Consider the following 17,778-nt stretch of genomic DNA (forward strand, 5'->3'; position numbering starts at 1 on the left):
CTAATTGTTTCTCCACGCCCAAATATTAACTGGCATTTGCTAAATTAGCAGACTCAGCTGGAGAGACTGGGAGAACTCATTCAAGCTGACAATTCCTAGGAAAGGGAGATGTATAAAAAAGGCAGTCGCAGTGAGCAGAAGGACATCAGAACTCCAGCAAAGAAGCCCTGGGTTGAAATTTCAGCTCCATTGATGTTTTGGTTCTAGAATTAGCCTGAGCCTCAGTTTCGTGTTTAAAATTGGGGTAACCATAGCTGCGAAGGTTCCAGGTTTGGTACAGGCACCGTGCTAGACAAGGCAGGTGAGGCCCTTAGAACCTGTTCAGTGTTCTCCACGTGTAAGATGCAACTCAGCTCAGCAGATGGCTAACACACAAACAATGAGTCCTGAAGAACATGAACATTTTCTGGCTTGAGTGATCAGAATGACTGTTTTCCCTGCTCAGATTTGCTGTCCAATTAATTAACTCTCCCCTGCTTGCCACACATTCACGGAAGCCAAGGAATCCATGTGCGGCGAACCAAAACAATTAGGTAGATAATTCAGGCAAAAAGCATCACTTTGTTTCCTGTATCCAGATACTGCAGCGAAGTGGCTCTGGGGGAGGGGGAGGTTGGGGAGTTTGGATGAGCAGGACAAAGAACCAGATTCAAGTTCTTAAATTAGAACCTCTGTAGTCGGCATGGGGGGGTGGGGGGGTGGGGCTGCCCTTGGCTGGGAACCGGCTTCAGTCCTCACTGGCCATTCTCTCTCTCTCCCCCCCAGATTCTCTTTCCCTGGGAAGGTCTCTCTCTGATCCCTTCTCCCCATCTCTTGCCTTCTGGATCTCTTTCTTTCTCTGAGTTTCTCTTTGACTCTGTGTCCCATTTTCTCTCTGGCTCCATCTGCCTGCCTGTTTCTGACCCTTTGATTCTGTTCCCTGCCCCGCTCCCCGTCTCGTCGTCTCTGTTTACTCCATCATCTCTGAATCTTGCCCTCTGCCTCTCTCTGGCTCTGAGGCTCTGACTCTCTTCCCAAATATTTGGCTCCCTTTCTGTCCATCTCTCCCCCACCCCCACTTCCGTTCCCTCTCTTTCTCTACCTCTGTCCCTCTGTCGCTCCCTTGCTGTCTCTCTGTCACTGTCTGACCTTCTATCTCCCCAGTCTCTGCCCCTTCCTCCGATCCCTGAAAGAAACGGCTACTCTATCGCAAAATCCCCTTCATTCTTCCTCAGTGACCAATTTTCTTTCCTACGGTGAGAAAGTAGCTCAGGCCTTAACCCATTTCCTCCGGCATATCCAAATTAATTAGGTGAGGCTGGGATCGCACATTTCAGAATTAGAGTAATATTTATTGAGCACCCTGGAGAGAAGGGGATGGAAAGTGGAGAGGAACAGGAGTGAGGAGGGAGGTCATTGATTTGAGGAGCTGAGGGAAGGGGGTGTGAGATGATAGAGGGGGACCCAGCACCACCTGGGAACAAGGACCCCATTCCTAGCTGCCCGAGGGCTCCGGGCAAGGGGGAACCCTAGGGGGCGGTGCTCATGGAAGCAGAGAAGCCTGCTGTGGGTGTGGCCTCCTTGGGACCACACAGTGCAGGGTCCCTGCAGCCTAGCTAGCCTGTCTGTTCAGCACGTGTCCTTCCCTTTCAACTGGGCAGCCCAACTCCGCCCTGCCAACAGGGCACCTGGAGAGGGTATCACGCAAGTCATTACCTTCAGGAGGAGACAGCATGGCTGTAACCCAGTTAAAACTCCTTCTCCAGCAGCAAGCAGGGATGCTCTGGGGCACCTGATGTTCTCCAGAGAGGCGTCTTCCCCCTCACTTCTCAGCCCTCCGCATCGGCACAACTTCTCAGGATTGAGTACCGAGAGCCACCCCCCACCCACCCCCAACCAACCCCAAGAGTCCTGATCCTAGGTTGAACATCTCTTCTCTGCCGGGTCCCCCTTGGCCAATAAGCCTGGAGTGAATCTGCTGTGGGCTTGCCATTTACATTGTCCATATGGACCAAAGGGATGCTGGGTTGAAAGCCCTACAAAGGCTGGGATGGAGATACTCTTTGCTCCTTTCTCTCTTTGAGAGAGAAATGGCTGAGCAATGTGCCAAGAAAGACCCAGAGATACACTGACGGGTCAGACACACGAGATCCCCTGAATTTCAAGATGTTCGTCTCAGTGTTGCCAGCCCTACTTGTCCCAGAGCCCAGCCCAGCGTCCCATCTTGGTAGATATTGCAGGAACTAGATTGCATTGCGCGTTAATCAAAGACCTGCTTCACATAGTGCTAGGTACATGTGGCCTAGAGTTTCTCAACCTTGCCAGCACTCTGGGTGGGATAATTCTTTGTGGGGGGTGGGCCGTGTGGGATGTTCAGCAACATCCTTGGCCTCCGACCACCAGTAGCCAGTCGACTTCCCTCCCCAGTTTTGTGGCAACCAGAAAATGTCACCAGCTATTGCCAAATGTTCCCTAAGGGGCGAAATCACTGTCATTCACGTAGATTTAGTCTTGACTTTCCAAAAACATGGACTTAACCACTTGACTCTGTTTTTCCTTCATAGATTTCCTTCATAGATAAGAACTTGAGAGGCAAGATAAAGACAGAAAAAGAATATAAACTTTTTTTTTTTTGGTAATAGTCACTTTATTGAGATGCAATTCACCTACTATAAAATTCATCCTTAAATTTAAAAGTGTTCAGTTCAGTGATTTTTGTACATTTTCAGAGTTGTCCAACTATCACCACTGTCTGGTTTTAGAATATTTTCATCATTCCCCCAAAGAAAACCCATACCTATTAATAGTCATTCTCCATTAACCCCTCCATTAGCCCCTAGTAGGGCTTCCTTGGTGGCCAAGTGGTAAAGAATCCGCCTGCAAGTGCAGGAGATGCCGGTTTGATCCCTGGTCGGGAAGATCCCTTGGAGAAGGAAATGGCAGCCCGCTTCAGTATTCTTGCCTGGAAAGTCATGTGGACAGAGGAGCCTGGCAGGCTACAGTCCACAGGGTCACAAAGAGTTGGACACAACTGAGCAGCTAAACGGCAACAACAGCCCCTGGCAACCACCAGTCTACTTTCTGCCTCTATCGATCTGCCAAATCTGGGTATTTTATATACATAGAATCATAACCTGTGGTTTTTTGTGACTGGTTTCTTTCATGTAGCATGTTGTTTTCAAGGTCATTCATGTTGTAGCATATATCAAAGCATCTTGCTTTTTTAAGGCTGAATAATAATACTTTGTGTGAATACACAATATTTTATTAATCCATTCATCAGAAGATGGGCATTTGGGTTATTTCCACCTTTTGGCTATTGTTAATAATGCTGCTATGAACTTTCATGTACAAAGTTTGTGTAGGCATATGTTTTCATTTCTGTTGGGCATATACCTAGGAGTATTCTAATTGCTGGGCCATATGGAAACTCTATGTTTAATATTTGGAGGAACTGCCAAACTGTTTACCAAAGGGCCTGCACCATTTTGCATTCCCACCAGTAGTGTATGAAAGCTCCAATTTCTCCACATCCGTGCCAGTTTCTTTATGACCAATGTCTTTTGGTCATAGCTATCCTGGTGGGTGTGAACATGTATCATATTGTGTTTTTGATTTGTACTTTCAAATGTTGAGCTACTTACTTTTCATGCCTGTACCTTGTTTGAAGCAATGTTTAATTATATCTCATCCATTTTTAAATTGTGTTGTTTGTTTTTTATTGCTGAATTATGAGTTCTTTAAATATTCTGAATGCATATCTCTTAGCAGAAATGTGATTTGCAAGTATTTTCTCCCATTCTCTGGGTTGTCTTTCATTTTCTTTGTGCTATTTTCTGATGTAGAAATGTTTTTAGTTTTGATGAAGTCGAGTCTGCAAATTTTTTCTTTTGTTCCTTGTGCTTGGGTGTCATATCTAAGAAACCTTTGCCAAGTCTGAGGTTATAGAGACTGACTTCTCAATTTTCTTCTGAGAGCATATAGTGTTAGCTCTAATATTTAGGTTTATGATCCATTTTGAATTAATTGCTACATATGGTGTGAGGTGAGGGTGCAGTTTTAATTCTCTGCGTGTGGACGTCCATTTGTTGAAGAGACTTCTTTTCCAGTGATCATGGCGTCCTTGTCGAAAATCAGTTGAACATAGGTTTATTTCTGGACTCTTCAATTTGATTCCACTGGTCTGTACTTCTGTTGTAACTTTTAACTCGCTGTTTCCTTACCATGGAAAAATGGTAGGAAAGTGTCTTTCATAAATAGGGTGAAGGAGTCTAGGTAATTTGCGTGGATGTATGGTTAAAAAAATATATATAAAATATTGATCACATTTTGGAATTAAAAGGGATCTTCGAGGTCATGTTAGTCTAAACCGTTTGTTTTGCTGCTGGGGAATAAAAAGATTAAATTTCAATTTCAGTGGCTAACAAATCTGTCTGAAGATTCACAGCTCATCAGTGGCAGAGCTGGTATTAGAACCCAGATCTCTCGATTTTGTGGGGCAGTGTTTTTTTCTTATTGCCAGGCCCCAGGTCTGCCCGAAGTTCCTTTACCAAGCTAGCGAGGTTCTGTCTTCGCCTCCTCACTTCTTGGTCCACAGAAGTGAATGAGGTGGTGACGTGTGTGCGCTTTCCCTCCTAGAGCCTGAGGGAAAAAAGCAAGCCAGCATGGGGAAAGCATTCGGAAAATCTGAAATTGCTGTATAAATGCCACTAAATGATAAGATTGCCAGCTTGCTGCTCCTCTCCTAGGAAGGTTCAGCATGTCAGAGGCAGAATAATGAAAGGAAACAATTCACTCTCAGACTCCTTTTTAAACTGCTGTGGTTGTCACTTTTCAAGGAAGGGGGCCGAGTGCGGGGAGCTGGAAGGAAGCCTCGGGGTGGGCTGGGTGTGGCCCAATCTCAGGTGGGCTGGACTGGCTGGGAGAGGGCTGGAAGCACAGTGCCTCACCCACGCGTGAGGGACAGCCCAGGTACATGGAAGAGTCCTTGCCTCGCCCATGCAAAAAACTGGGCACCTGACCCTGAAATGACTGTGTCCGATGGTGGTCCCTTGGGTCTCCTGAGAGCATCCTGTGTGTCCCCGTTTTCTACCAACAGTAGTATCACCTGTGATATTCACCTGCAGAGGGAGTCTTGTTCCAACCAGGTGTGGGAATGATTTCCCCTAAATGCTGAGCCCCTAGATGGTCAGAACTGTGTTCTGTTTACCCTGGTCTCTGCCGTGACTGAGGCACACAGTCCTTAATTAATGCACATTTGGTGTTGGGTGAATGAAACCTGCTCCTGTGGTGCTGGGGCCCTTGCAGAGGGCGTGGACCTCTCTAGCAGCATCTCTGTACATGTCTCTTTCCTCTTGTGTATTTTTCTCTCTCTATGTTTGTGATTGCTCCGTCCTCTAAGCTCCAGCTGCATTCACTGCCTGCACCGTCCTTGTATTCTGATATTTATCATTTTATCTGTACGTCCTGTCTGCAGCTAAAGCACCCCTTTCTGGACCATGGGAGCTGTGTTTTGTACTTATTTAGGTCACCCATATAGATACACTCTCCTCGGTGTGTGTCGTTCGATGGGGAGGTTGATCCCCCTGATATTAATTACTTGCCACTGAACTGGAGGCCAACAGTGACCACCTTTCACTGCAGTGGCATTCCTCACGGCACCTCCTGTAGTATCTGCCTGGCATAGGGGCTTATTTGGGGAGCCAGCATTTTGAAAGTGTTCAGAGTTCATTGGTATGAAATGAACCAAAGAAAGAAACCACAATCACAACCTTTTAATACCTGTCCCACCAGGCATGGCAGCCTCTCCCCTATATCCCCACTGGGTCCAACACCAGATGATGCTGTGGCTGTAACTGAATACTGGGTCTCCATCCATCAAAGGGCCAGTGAAAGTCACCCACCCAGCTTCCTTTGTGGTTGTGCTCACTGGTTTGGTGAATCTCACTGTGTGGTCTCTTTCTCTTTCAGGGCTCTGGCTGACATCCTAAGACAACAGGGACCAATCCCCATAGCACACTGTGAAAGAGAAACTATCTCGGCCATTGATAGCTCTCCCAAAGAGAACACGCCGGTCCGATCGTCCTCCAAAAACCACTACACCCCCGTGCGCACGGCCAAGCAGACTCCAGGTAAGTGAGCGCCGATCACTTTGCGTCTCTGCTGAGGCTGGTGAGAGGGTTCTGTGGTGTTTCTGCTTCAGCCGGGCAGGTCGTGGAGCCCCGACCTGGTGGGCTTGTGGAAGAGTCTGGGGACTGTCCCTCCTGGGGAGAGAGTGGCATGGGAGACCGCCGCCAGTGAGTGTCTGGGCTGGAGGAGAGCTGATTGTTTAGGGCTTCTGTGATCTCGTGAGTGTCTGCATAATTCTCTTCCCTGGAAGGAACTTGCGGCAGCCTTGGGGGTGAGGTATAGTCACCGTCTTGCCCACGTGGTGGGAAGGCAGATCTTCCACAAGAAGTGGCTGCAATCAGAGACTGCTCCACTGTTGGAATCTCAAAAAGCATTTCCTGTGGGTAGGGATTACGCCTGTGTTGTAGGATAACCCTTTCCTGTGCTCTGTGGAATCTCTGAATATGTGAGTTGCTGTGTGATAGCAATATGCTGGTATTCTTCCACTTGGTCATCACTGTAACCCGTATGGAACAATGAACAAAACAAGGGAATAACAATAAATAATGTAACCTCACATGTATGGGGATCTTGCTGTGTGCCAAGTGTTATGCTGATCATTTTACATGAATTGTCTTACTTATTTTTCACAGCAGCCTTTGACGTGCTTATATTATCCTCTTTTTATATATGGAACAGAAAGGCTCAATGATTTTCCCAAGGACATATGGTTAGTATGAAAGCAAGCCTGGATTCAAACTGAGGCATGTAGGTAACAACAGTCAGGTCTAGAAAACCCTAGTATCCTAATCCAGTTTAGGACATTACTTTCTCAGAGTTTCTGAGAGGACTGTCCCCTTACAAGAGTAACTGGGAAGGTCATCTCTCATTGTGAGCATTACCAGACAGCCTACTACTAACCCCAATCTCAGACATGGCTTCTGTATTGATACTTGGATCTAAAAGTGCCACGTCTGTCACCCTATAGCTCTTCAGAGGCTGTAGGGTCTGAACTAAACCTGCAATAAAGATATGCAGTCACTAGGTGGCAATAGGTATGTTTCGAATTCAAACTGTAGCAGACATGGTATTGAGACCAAATTTATTAAATGAGAAGTCACATACTTGCCTATGAGGTAATAGAGTTAAGTCTTTTGAGACTGTGATAAAAATCAAGGACATTCACCTCCCCCAAATATACACATATGAATATATATTTGATCCAACATGTTGTGTAGGGTTTACAAGGTTCTTCCAAAGTTAAAAGTCTCTGATTTAAAATTAAAGATGAGAAATCCACCCTTGCAAAAATTTTAAGGTGCATTTTTAGCCTGAATATCATAAATGTTTAAAATGTAAGTAATAGAAGGAACTGGCAAAAACCTCGAGACCAGTGATTATCTCCCTTGCTGCATATTAGAATCACCTGGGGAAGCTCTTAAAAATGCTGATGATGCTGGTGTCTGGGTCCCACCAATTAACCAGAGTTTCTGGGGATGCTGCTGGCAGCAGTATTTTAAAAAATCACTCGAAAGTGATTCTAACACACAGACAGAATAAAGAGCCACTTGTCCAGATGGATTCCTTTATTTTATGAATGAAGACACTGAAAGGCTGTGCCAGTCGTCCTCAAATTTGGCTTCACGCTGGAATCACCTCGGGAGCTTTAAAAATTAAGAGTACCTGGGCCTCACCTCCAGAGATTATAATTTAATTGATGTGGGGGTGTGGCCTGAGCAGGAGGTGGGGGGCATGTTTCTTTCTAATAGGTTGTTGTCATTCAATTATGTCCAACTCTTGGTGACCCGTGAACTGCAGCACTCCAGGCTTTGCTGTCCTTTACTATCTCCCAGAGTTTGCTCAAACTCATGTCTGTTGAGTCGATGGTGCCATCCAACCATCTCATCCTCTGTCCCTGCATTTCTCCTCCTACCTTCAATCTTTCCCAGAGTCATGGTCTTTTCCAGTGAGTTGGCTCTTCGTATCAGCTGGCTAAAGTATTAGAGCTTCAGCTTCAGCATCAGTCCTTCCAATGAATATTCAGGGTTGATTTCCTTTAGGATTGACTGGTTTGGTCTCTTTGCAGACCAAGGGACTCTCAAGAGGCTTCTCCGCACCACAGGTGATTTTAATATGGAGCAAAGTTTGGGGAATCACTGAGCTGTGGAAATTGCAGAAAGGTGCCATTCTAATTTATTTTTGATTGTCTAATTTAAATTTGGTATTGTGACCATCTGCAAGGGGGCATTTCTGTTTCTCCAAAGACTCATGGTTTGAAGTCAGGCTCTTCCAGAATCTTGTCTATGGTTTTGGAACTTCAGGTCACTCTGGTTCCCAAAGCATTCCTGGAAGTTTATCTTCATCCCTGTCTGTTCCGCTTTTCTCTGTCTCATTCACAAACCAGATAGTTGCCAGTCATTGAGTCTAGATGAAGTGTACAGTCTTGATTTGCCCTTAAATGCCTTTCACTGGTCCTGAAGATCTGTCATTTCTTCTGGTTTCTGTATATATCCTTTCCTCTGTTGATCTGAGAAGAGAAGCTTATAGTTAAATGATTCACTCCTTTGTTTTGAGAAATCCCTCCCTGTATTTCTCAATTTGGAACTCTTCACTTGGCTTTTAGAGATGTGAATTGTTCCCTGGCCCAGAATGCATTCTCAATGGTGATACTTAGATTTAAAAGCAATTTCATAACCATCTGCAATGTCTACAACTTCTAATGGATGCAACTGCTTTTCTAAATCCTTTGCCACAGAAGACTGCGTTTTGAGCAGAAGTTTAAATAGAACTTTGTATAAGTGTTCAAAGTAGAGACGTGTTGTGGTTTCACCACTGGTCAAATCAACAGATCACTGATCAGAGGAGTATTGTGGCAAGAGTTTTGTTGGGGGATCTTGAGAAGACATCCAGAAATCTCAGGAGGCATCATAGCCTATGAGTCTGGACCAGCCACATCAGTATCACTTGAAAGTTTTTGAGAAATGCAGAATCTCAGGCTCCCATCTCACCTGCTTGAGGAGAATTTGCATTTTCATGAGGTCACGTAGCAAATAACATTTAAGAAGCCCTGACACAACATGGCCTGTGGCATAAATACCTCAGTTTTTTTTCTTTTCTTCCCCTTTCACATGCTGCGTATGTGACTTTGGCAAGTTTCTTTGCCTTTCTAAATTTCTTCATCTGCCTTGAGGCTAATAGTACAGCTGTGTCAGTTCAGTTCAGTTCAGTCACTCAGTCGTGTCTGACTCTTCGCAACCCCACGGACTGCAACATGCCAGGCCTCCCTGTCTATCACCAACTCCCGGAGTTTACTCAAACTCATGTCTATTGAGTTGGTGATGCCATCCAACCAGCTCATCCTCTGTCGTCCCCTTCTCCTCCCACCTTCAATCTTTCCCAGCATCAGGGTCTTTTCAAATGAGTCAGTTCTTCTCATCAGGTGGCCGAAGTATTGGAGTTTCGGCTTCAACCTCAGTCCTTCCAATGAACATCCAGGACTGATTTCCTTTAGGAGGGACTGGTTGGATCTCCTTGCAGTCCAAGAGACTCTCAAGAGTCTTCTCCAACACCACAGTTCAAAAGCATCAATTCTTTGGCACTCAGCTTTCTTTATAGTCCAACTCTCACATCCATACGTGACCACTGGAAAAACCATAGCCTTGACTAGACGGACCTTTGTTGGCAAAGTAATGTCTCTGCTTTTCAATATGCTATCTAGGTTGGTTATGACTCTTCTTCCAAGGAGTAAGTGTCTTTTAATTTCATGGCTGCAGTCACCATCTGCAGTGATTTTTGAGCCCCCCAAAATAAAGTCTGTCACTGTTTCCACTGTTTCTGCATCTATTTTCCATGAAGTGATGGGACTGGATGCCATGATCTTAGTTTTCTGAATGTGTAGAGTAGTTTAATGAGTTAAACTAAGGAGATCACTTAAAATAGATCCTGAACGTAGCAAACCTCTATATCAGCCATAGTGGGGCTATGGAAGTATATTCACAACTCAAGGCAAATAAATCAAATTAATGAGAGAAATATAGGCATTGGTGTCCTTAGACCAGGAAGGATCCATGTGGCTGTATCCAGGATGAAAGCCCCTGGCCCTAAGCCTTCTGTGCTTGCCCCTGCCTGCAGCACATCCTCTGAGGAGGAAGGGGCTTTGGAGGGCTTTCTGGGGCTCTTGCATGTCGAAAGCACAGGCTTGTTTGGTTTAGGGAGTGGGATGAGGGTCCTGCCTTAATAATAGTGAAAGCAATGATACCACGAATGTGGAGTACCCACTCTTTCTGGCTAGTCTGTTAGTTACTTTATTTATAATGCAAAGGGGATCCTGCAACATTTCATAGCTATAACATCTCTTATTTTCACATTGGCAGAAAATTCCTCTTTCCTTCCAGAAGAGTCCTTTATCTTAACTCTTCTGGAAATCCCTCTCCAGTTTTAAAGGGAGCTTTAATACTGGACAGTTACTTTGGACACGGAAAATCAGTGAAGCCCATCTCCATCTCCCGCCTCTCAAATATGGCTGCCTCTAGACTCTCACTACTCAAAGTGTGGTCCATGGACCAGTAGTGACTGCATCCCATGAGAACTTGTTAGAAGTGTAGACTCTTGGACCCGTCCTCTGACCTAGTGATTCAGAATCTGCATTTTAACAAGATCTTTAGGCAATTTGTACACATATTAAAGTTGGAGAAGATCCCATTAGAACCACGAGCCTCAGCCCTGCTGACACACAGGAATGATGTAAGCAATTCTGGTGACACTAATGCCTGGCCCTTACCTCCCAGGATTCTGATTGAATTGGTCTGGGGTAGAATCTGGATGTTAGTATTTTTCAAAAACTTCCCACATGATTCCATTGTGCAACAAACCAAGAACCAGAGCTAAAGGGAGATTGTCAAATAAGAAAAATGTCCTCAAGGATTGCAGAGTTTGAATTCACATCAAGACTCACAAAGATGGTGCTTGGCTGGTCCTTCTTAGTGAGCTGCAGGGGTAAGTCTTCTCCATGGCAGGTGGGCTGAAGGAGTGGAGGATTTGGGCTCATCTGAAAGAGGGAGGGGTCAGTCTGTAGCTATGAATGGAGACCCCTGGGCAGAAGTAGGTGTGAATAAAAATACAGGAGCACCCCCCTCCCCCCACCCATCCATGGATTCAACCAAGCTCAGATCCTGTACTGTGTTTACCATCCAAGGTTGGCTGAATCCTCGGATGTGGAAGCTGCAGGTACAGAGGGTTGACTATGGGACTTGAGTATCCATGGAATTTGGCTTCCCTTGCAGTTTCTGGAACCATCCCTTGGATACCAGGGGCTGACTGCATCAGAATTGAATGGCAGACCGGGCACAGCTGGGCATCACGATATGTTCTGTATCTGGAACTGCAGGTCCCTGAGCCCAGGATCTCAGAGGCTTGCAGAGGGCTTGCGTGACCTTCAAGAATGGGGAGGAGTGGGGACCTTGCTTGTTCAGCTGGTCTGATTCACTCCTAAAGAACCTGTCTTGGGACAACTCGGGGAGAGTAGGGGTACCCATCCCTTGGATATCATGTGCTGGGGTTCCAAAGTCTTGATAACCAACTTACAATCATCAAGAGTGGCGTCTGCTAGAGGGAATAAATATTTATGCCGCAGCTCCACACCACTGGGAGTTGTGTACGTTAGTTATCAGTCCTCTGCCTCCTGTCAAAGCCGCCTGCATTAATGGCAGACCAAGGGAGCCAAGGGGCATGCCTCCAAGCTTCATGGAGACCAAGAATGGGGCTGGACAGTTGACAGAGGGGCTCTCAGTTACAACGCTGCATAACCCGGCCCCTCAGTGCTTTCTTGAGCTCAGACCCTATTACCTTCTGCCTTTCTCTCTGGGATCTAGACATCTGACCCTCTTCAAGTCAGCATGTTCTTGCCTTGGGGTATTTCCCCTTCTCTTTGGTGGCCGGAAACTATCCAGCATCAGATATTTGTGCTGTGAAAGTTGATGCTCACAAGAGGTTGACGACCTTTCCTAACCTCCTCATCTGCTCCCGTCCCCTGCTTCATTTTCTTCTGGGCACCTACACCATCTAACACCATAGATTGATAAGATCACTAGTTTATTGTCTCTGTCCCTATCAGAATGTAAGCTCCATGTAGGCAAGGGTTCGTCTTATTCTCTGTGGCATATTAGATCCAAGAGCATTCCCTGGAAGCTCATTGTAACAGCTCAGTGAGTATTTGCAGGGACTGTCAAGATGGTCCTTCACTTGGAAAGATGGAGGAGCCAGACCGCAGGCGTTAGTGACCTGCCTGAATGCTGCAGAGATCTCATCACGGTTGTGTGACCCTCTGCTGCCCTGTCTGCAAAATTAGGGTAGAGTTGGCCACACTGACAGCCCACGGGGCTGGTTATACAGTGGGGAGCTGAGCTGGGAGATGCCCAGGCTTCACCCTACAGCCTTTCTCCTCCCATCCTGGGGCTGACCCAAGACTCCAGGTTCAGTGTGGCCAGAGGGTAGGAGCTTTGCTTACTTCCATCTGTAGAATGGGTTAATAGTAGTGCTTCCCTCCTAGGGCTGCTGTGGGGAGTAAAGGAGTGTTAATACCATCAGAGCAGCATCTGATAGAAACACTGTTTCAAGCCTGCACTTCTTCCTCTGGTGGTCACCAGGCCACGTGTGGCTGTTTGTGGAGCGCTTGAAATGTGTTTCAGAGCCTCACAAGATTTCAGAGTCAGTGTGGAAAAAGAAAGAATATTAAAATAGCTTCATAATTTTTTATATTGATTACATTTGAAATGATAATATTTTGGATATATCAGGTTAAATAGAATCTATTATTAAAATTAATTTCATCTATTTTTTTTCATTTTTTAACATGATGACTAAGAAATGTGGACTTAGCTATGTGGGTCATATCTATGATTTGCATCTCATTGACACTGGACGGGGCTGGTTTAAACGTTAGTAGTGTGGGGACCATCCCTAACGGTCCAGTGGTTAAGACTCCATGCTTCCAATGCAGGGGGCATGGGTTGGATCCCTGGTCAGGGAAGTAAGATCCCACTTGCTGCATGGCCAAAGATTAAATAAATAAAGTTTTACAAACGTTAGTGGTGCAGAGTGTCTCTTTGAGTTGAAATTTCGGTCTTGAATAGAAAATCCTGTCGGTTTGGGGAGCTTACACTGTAATGGAGGAGATGTCAATAGGTAAATAATTTCAGAGAGTGCGAAATGCTCTGGGCACAGGCAGGCAGGTGATGTGTTAGAGGAAGGCTGGGGAAAGGGAGGCCTGTTTTTAAAACATTTTTTTTTCCTGAAATATACTTGATTTACAATGTTATGTTAATGTCTGTGGTATAGCAAAGTGACTCAGTTATACCTATGTATGCATTCTTTTTCATATTCTTTTATGTTATGGTTTATCACAGGATATAGAATATAGTCCCCTGTGCTATACAGTAGGACCTTGTTGTTTATCCACCCTACATATAATAGTTTGCATCTGCTCATCCCAAACTCCTAATCCATCCCTCCCCACCCTCTTTCCCTTGGCACTGTGATAGTGTGGTCCTAGGAGGTGGCATTTGAGCTGGTACCTGACTGACAGGGAGGAGCCAGCCATGGGGACATACAGAAGAAGAACATTCTAGGCAGAGGGAGCAGCAAGTCCAAAGGCCTTGAGGCTGGAGCGCACCTGGCTGTTCATGAAACCAAAAGCAGACACAGGTGTCGAGTGTGGTCGGTGAAGGAGTGGCAGGTGCATGTTGAGAATGGAGGGGTAGACATGGGCCAGCTATGCATGGTCTTGGAGGCCATGGTAAGGAGCGTGGATCTAATTTAACTATGCTGATCTGATGTCTGGTATAGTAAGATAGCCTTGGTTGCCGAGTAGTAGACGTGGACTCTGTTGAGAACCAGGATAACCTGTTCTTGTAGTTTACTTGCTAAGTCATGTTTGACTCTTTGTGACGGACACAGCGCCTTAGACTGCTCGGCCATCCTGACACGTAGGATAACCAGTTAGCATTTCTAATAGAAAGGTGGGTTAATGAGAGAGCTTTCTCTGGCTACTTCTCCTGCATGAAGACGCCCTCACTGTAAAGAAGGCAGGATAATGCAGTGACAGAACTGGACAAGCCAAGACCCAGATCCTGCCTGAACTTGGACCAGCTGATAGACCTTAGTCCAGGGCTGTTCAGCAGGGCTTGGCAGACTTTTTCTGAAAAGGGCCAGGTTGTAAATATTTCAGATTCTATGGCCGTAAGGTCTCCACCATAGCTACTCAGCTGTACCACAGAGATACGTAAAAGAGTGAGCAGCACTGTGTTCCCATGAAACACTATTTATAACAGTAATAGATGGTGGGCAGGGCTGGGCCCATGGCTGTTGTTTGTCAACCCCTGTTCTTCATTTCTCTCTGAAAGCCCCAGGCACCTTCCAGGCGACCTCTGCTTCCATGTGACATGTCAGTGGGGGAGACACATCCCTCACCAGGATGCTGTGAGCGAGTCAGAGGCCAGCGCAGAACTGTGACCCAGGAGTGCCCCGTAAATGTCAGGCCCCACTTCCCCCCTCCCTTTTCTGCAACTCTGGCCAGGGTTTTGTTGGATCCTAGCTTTGCAGCAGGTACAATGAGGCCTAACGAGAGCTAAGGAATTACCATGTCCCAATAGAGGCTATGGTTTTTCCAGTAGTCATGTATGGATGTGAGAGTTGGACTATAAAGAAAGCTGAGTGCCCAAGAGTTGATGTTTTTGAACTGTGGTGTTGGAGAAGACTCTTGAGAGTCCCTTGGACTGCAAGGAGATCCAACCAGTCCATCCTAAAGGAGATCAGTCCTGGATGTTCATTGGAAGGACTGATGTTGAAGCTAAAACTCCAATACTTTGGCCACCTGATGCGAAGAGCTGACTCATTTGAAAAGATCCTGATGTTGGGAGAGATTGAGGGCAGGAGAAGGGGACGACAGAGGATGAGATGGTTGGATGGCATCACCGACTCAATGGACATGAGTTTGGGTAAACTCCGGGAGTTGATGATGAACAGGGAGGCCTGGTGTGCTGCGGTTTATAGGGTCTCAAAGAGTTGGACATGACTGACTGAACTGAATAGAGTTCAGGGTCCCCAGGCGGTTCAGTGGTAAAGAACTCGCCTGCCAATGCAGGAGACACAGGAGAGGTGGGTTCTCTTCCTGGGTTGGGAAGATGCCCTGAAGTAGTAAATGGCAACTCACTCCAGTGAGTTGGATAGAAGATTCTGGAAAGCTACAGTCCATGGGGTCTCCAAGAGTCAGACATGACTGAGTGTCTGAGCATAGGAGGAGGAGACGTGGAGACCAGGGTCCCCAGCCTGACCTTCTTGGTGGTTTTATTCACCATCTGGGTGATGGTGTAGAAAGTGTCCTGACTAAGGTGATGCATCACCAGGAGGGTGCCCGGCACCCCCATGATGGCAGGCTCAGGGTTCCAAATGTCTCCGTGGGTGTGGACACCCCCAGGTTATGTCTACTGCCGGCAGTGCCTCCTTCCATTGTGTCTCAGATCCCGTTTACTTCTGGTCCTCAGATGCCCTGCTCCCAGGATCCACGTTCCCGTCCCGATCTCTACCAGCTCAGTTCCTTTAGGTGTCAATGTGATCCTCCCACCTTAAGGCAGGAGGGGAGCCCTCTCTCCATTTCACCACCGCTTCCCATCCCCTCGCCACCTGCTTTTCTCCTTGACAGCCCGGCAGAAGAGTCGTCTACACCTGCTGCCTCTGCTCCTGGCTTGCTGATTTCCATCCTCGTCCCTGCATCTCGGTGGCCGTGGGGGTCCCAGAAGCAGGCTCTGCTGGGCTCTGTGGCTGGAATGGGCCTCCCACCCCTCCTTCCACCAAAACCAAGGCTCTGGCCACCTGGACCTACTCGGATTTGGGGCATCAAGTCCTCCCTGGCTTCACAGGCTTCCACGATGCTCTGCTCTTCACTCTGTCTGGAACATTCTTTATGTCCACTCTGTCTCAGCCTCCCTGTTCCTCCCGATCTCGGCTCCCCTCTCGCTGTCCTGACTCCTGGATGGGTCAGCCCCTCCCCAGGGCGCCTGGCACTGCAGAGTCGGGGGCGTGGGTGTAGGGAGTCAGCCCCAGTTTGGACCTCTATCCTATGACATTTCCCTAAGACATGACCACTCTCAGCCCAACTCAGGGCCGGGCACACGAGAACTGTGAACAGCACACTGACAGTCTCGTGTTTGGGGTCAGAACCTGTGTGTCCCACGTGGTGGGGAGCAGGTCATACGAGAGAGTCACAGGGGTGTAGTTGACCCTGTGTTTGGTGTGAACAAAAAGAGCAGATCAGTCGGTAGCCTGGAAACAGCAGTTTTCCAATTGCATTGAAAGAACCTTGGGTCCGGATCTAGGGAGGTGACTGGCCTGTCTTCTTAGTGTGTCCTGCTCTTAGACACCCATGCCCTGTGCTCCCAAGGGAGGGATGCAGCTGCCAGGAAGCCTGAAAACCCTGGTCTTTAAAGGATATTCATAATGGATGATGCTTTTAAAATAACTTTTATCATATTTTTATTTTGTATTGAAGTATAGCCAGTTGCCAATGTTGTGATAGTTTCAGGTGAGCAGCGAAGGGACTCAGCCATATACATACACGTGTATCCATTCTCCCCCAAGCTCTCCTCCCATCCAGGCTGCCACATAACGTTGAGCAGAATTCCCTGTGCTCTATAGTAGGGCCTTGTTGGTTATCCATTTTAAATAGAGCAGAGTGTACACGCCCACCCCAAACTCCCTAACTATCCCTTCCCCTCATCATCCCCTACAGCTCCGTGGATCCTGTCTCCTGCCCCTGGGTCCATGCCTGGCCCTGGCTGTCCAGTGCATGTACTTGCGGCTACAAGGAGGACTTTAGAGGAGGCTAATGGTCTCAAGACATGAGCCTCTCAGCTCCAGGACGGACCGCCCTGCCACAAAGGGAGCATTCACCCCAGGATGTTTTGAGGAAGGGGACTGGGAGGAGCTACTGGGCATTTTTAGCAGGGAGTCGGTGGGGATGAGGGGTGGGTGCTGGCCTCAGAACCTCTAAGGTTCTCCCTTTCTGAGAACGTAGAGGGTGTAGCTGGCATTTGAGGGCTAACCCTGCTCACAGCCTACTCCTGTGGGTCCTCCCATCCCCCAGCAGGTAGGGGCTCGGGTGGGGGCAGTGGGACAGCCAGTACCCGGGGCCCGGCTGGCATTGGCACATGAGTAGTCAGGAGGCCTGATTCCAAGCTCACTCACCTAGTGGCTGCATGCATGCATGGTCAGTCACTTCATTCGTATCTGACTCTTTGTGACTCTATGGACTGTAGCCCACCAAGCTTCTCTGTCCATGGGATTCTCCAGGCAAGAATACTGGAGTGGGTTATCATGCCCTCCTCCAAAGGATCTTTCTGACCCAGGGATCGAACCCGTGTCTCCTGTGTTGCAGACAGATTCTTTACCCACTGAGCCACTTAGGAAGCCCCGCTTAGTGGCTATACTGACTCATCTTCCTCTTGGGATTCTGTGATCCCTCCCCATCCGCCGTACCCAGACTGGGCCAGATCACCATTCTGTCCTCAAGGCCGGACAGGTCATGAGCAGAAAAGTTCTTTCCTTCTTCAAAATTTAAAGCCATTTAGAAAGTGAGTCCTGAGCTGTGTTGCAGTCCTGGGTGGGGTGTGGGTGATGGCTTTTCCCAGCACAGGGTTG

General features: G+C 47.3%; 1 protein-coding gene across 3 annotated transcripts in view; it reads left to right on the forward strand.

Annotated features, from left to right (window-relative positions):
* The window catches only part of SHISA6 (shisa family member 6), a 254,345-nt gene that overhangs the window by 17,575 nt on the left and 218,992 nt on the right, over positions 1 to 17,778 (forward strand). For all 3 annotated transcript variants that reach the window (XM_043903866.1, XM_043903867.1, XM_043903868.1), the window contains exon 2: positions 5,950 to 6,110. In XM_043903866.1, coding sequence (XP_043759801.1) covers positions 5,950 to 6,110 — 161 coding nt within the window. The remainder of the gene's footprint in view (positions 1 to 5,949; positions 6,111 to 17,778) is intronic.

The sequence above is a fragment of the Cervus elaphus genome, chromosome 5, assembly GCF_910594005.1.
Source record: "Cervus elaphus chromosome 5, mCerEla1.1, whole genome shotgun sequence".
Lineage (NCBI taxonomy): Eukaryota > Metazoa > Chordata > Mammalia > Artiodactyla > Cervidae > Cervus > Cervus elaphus.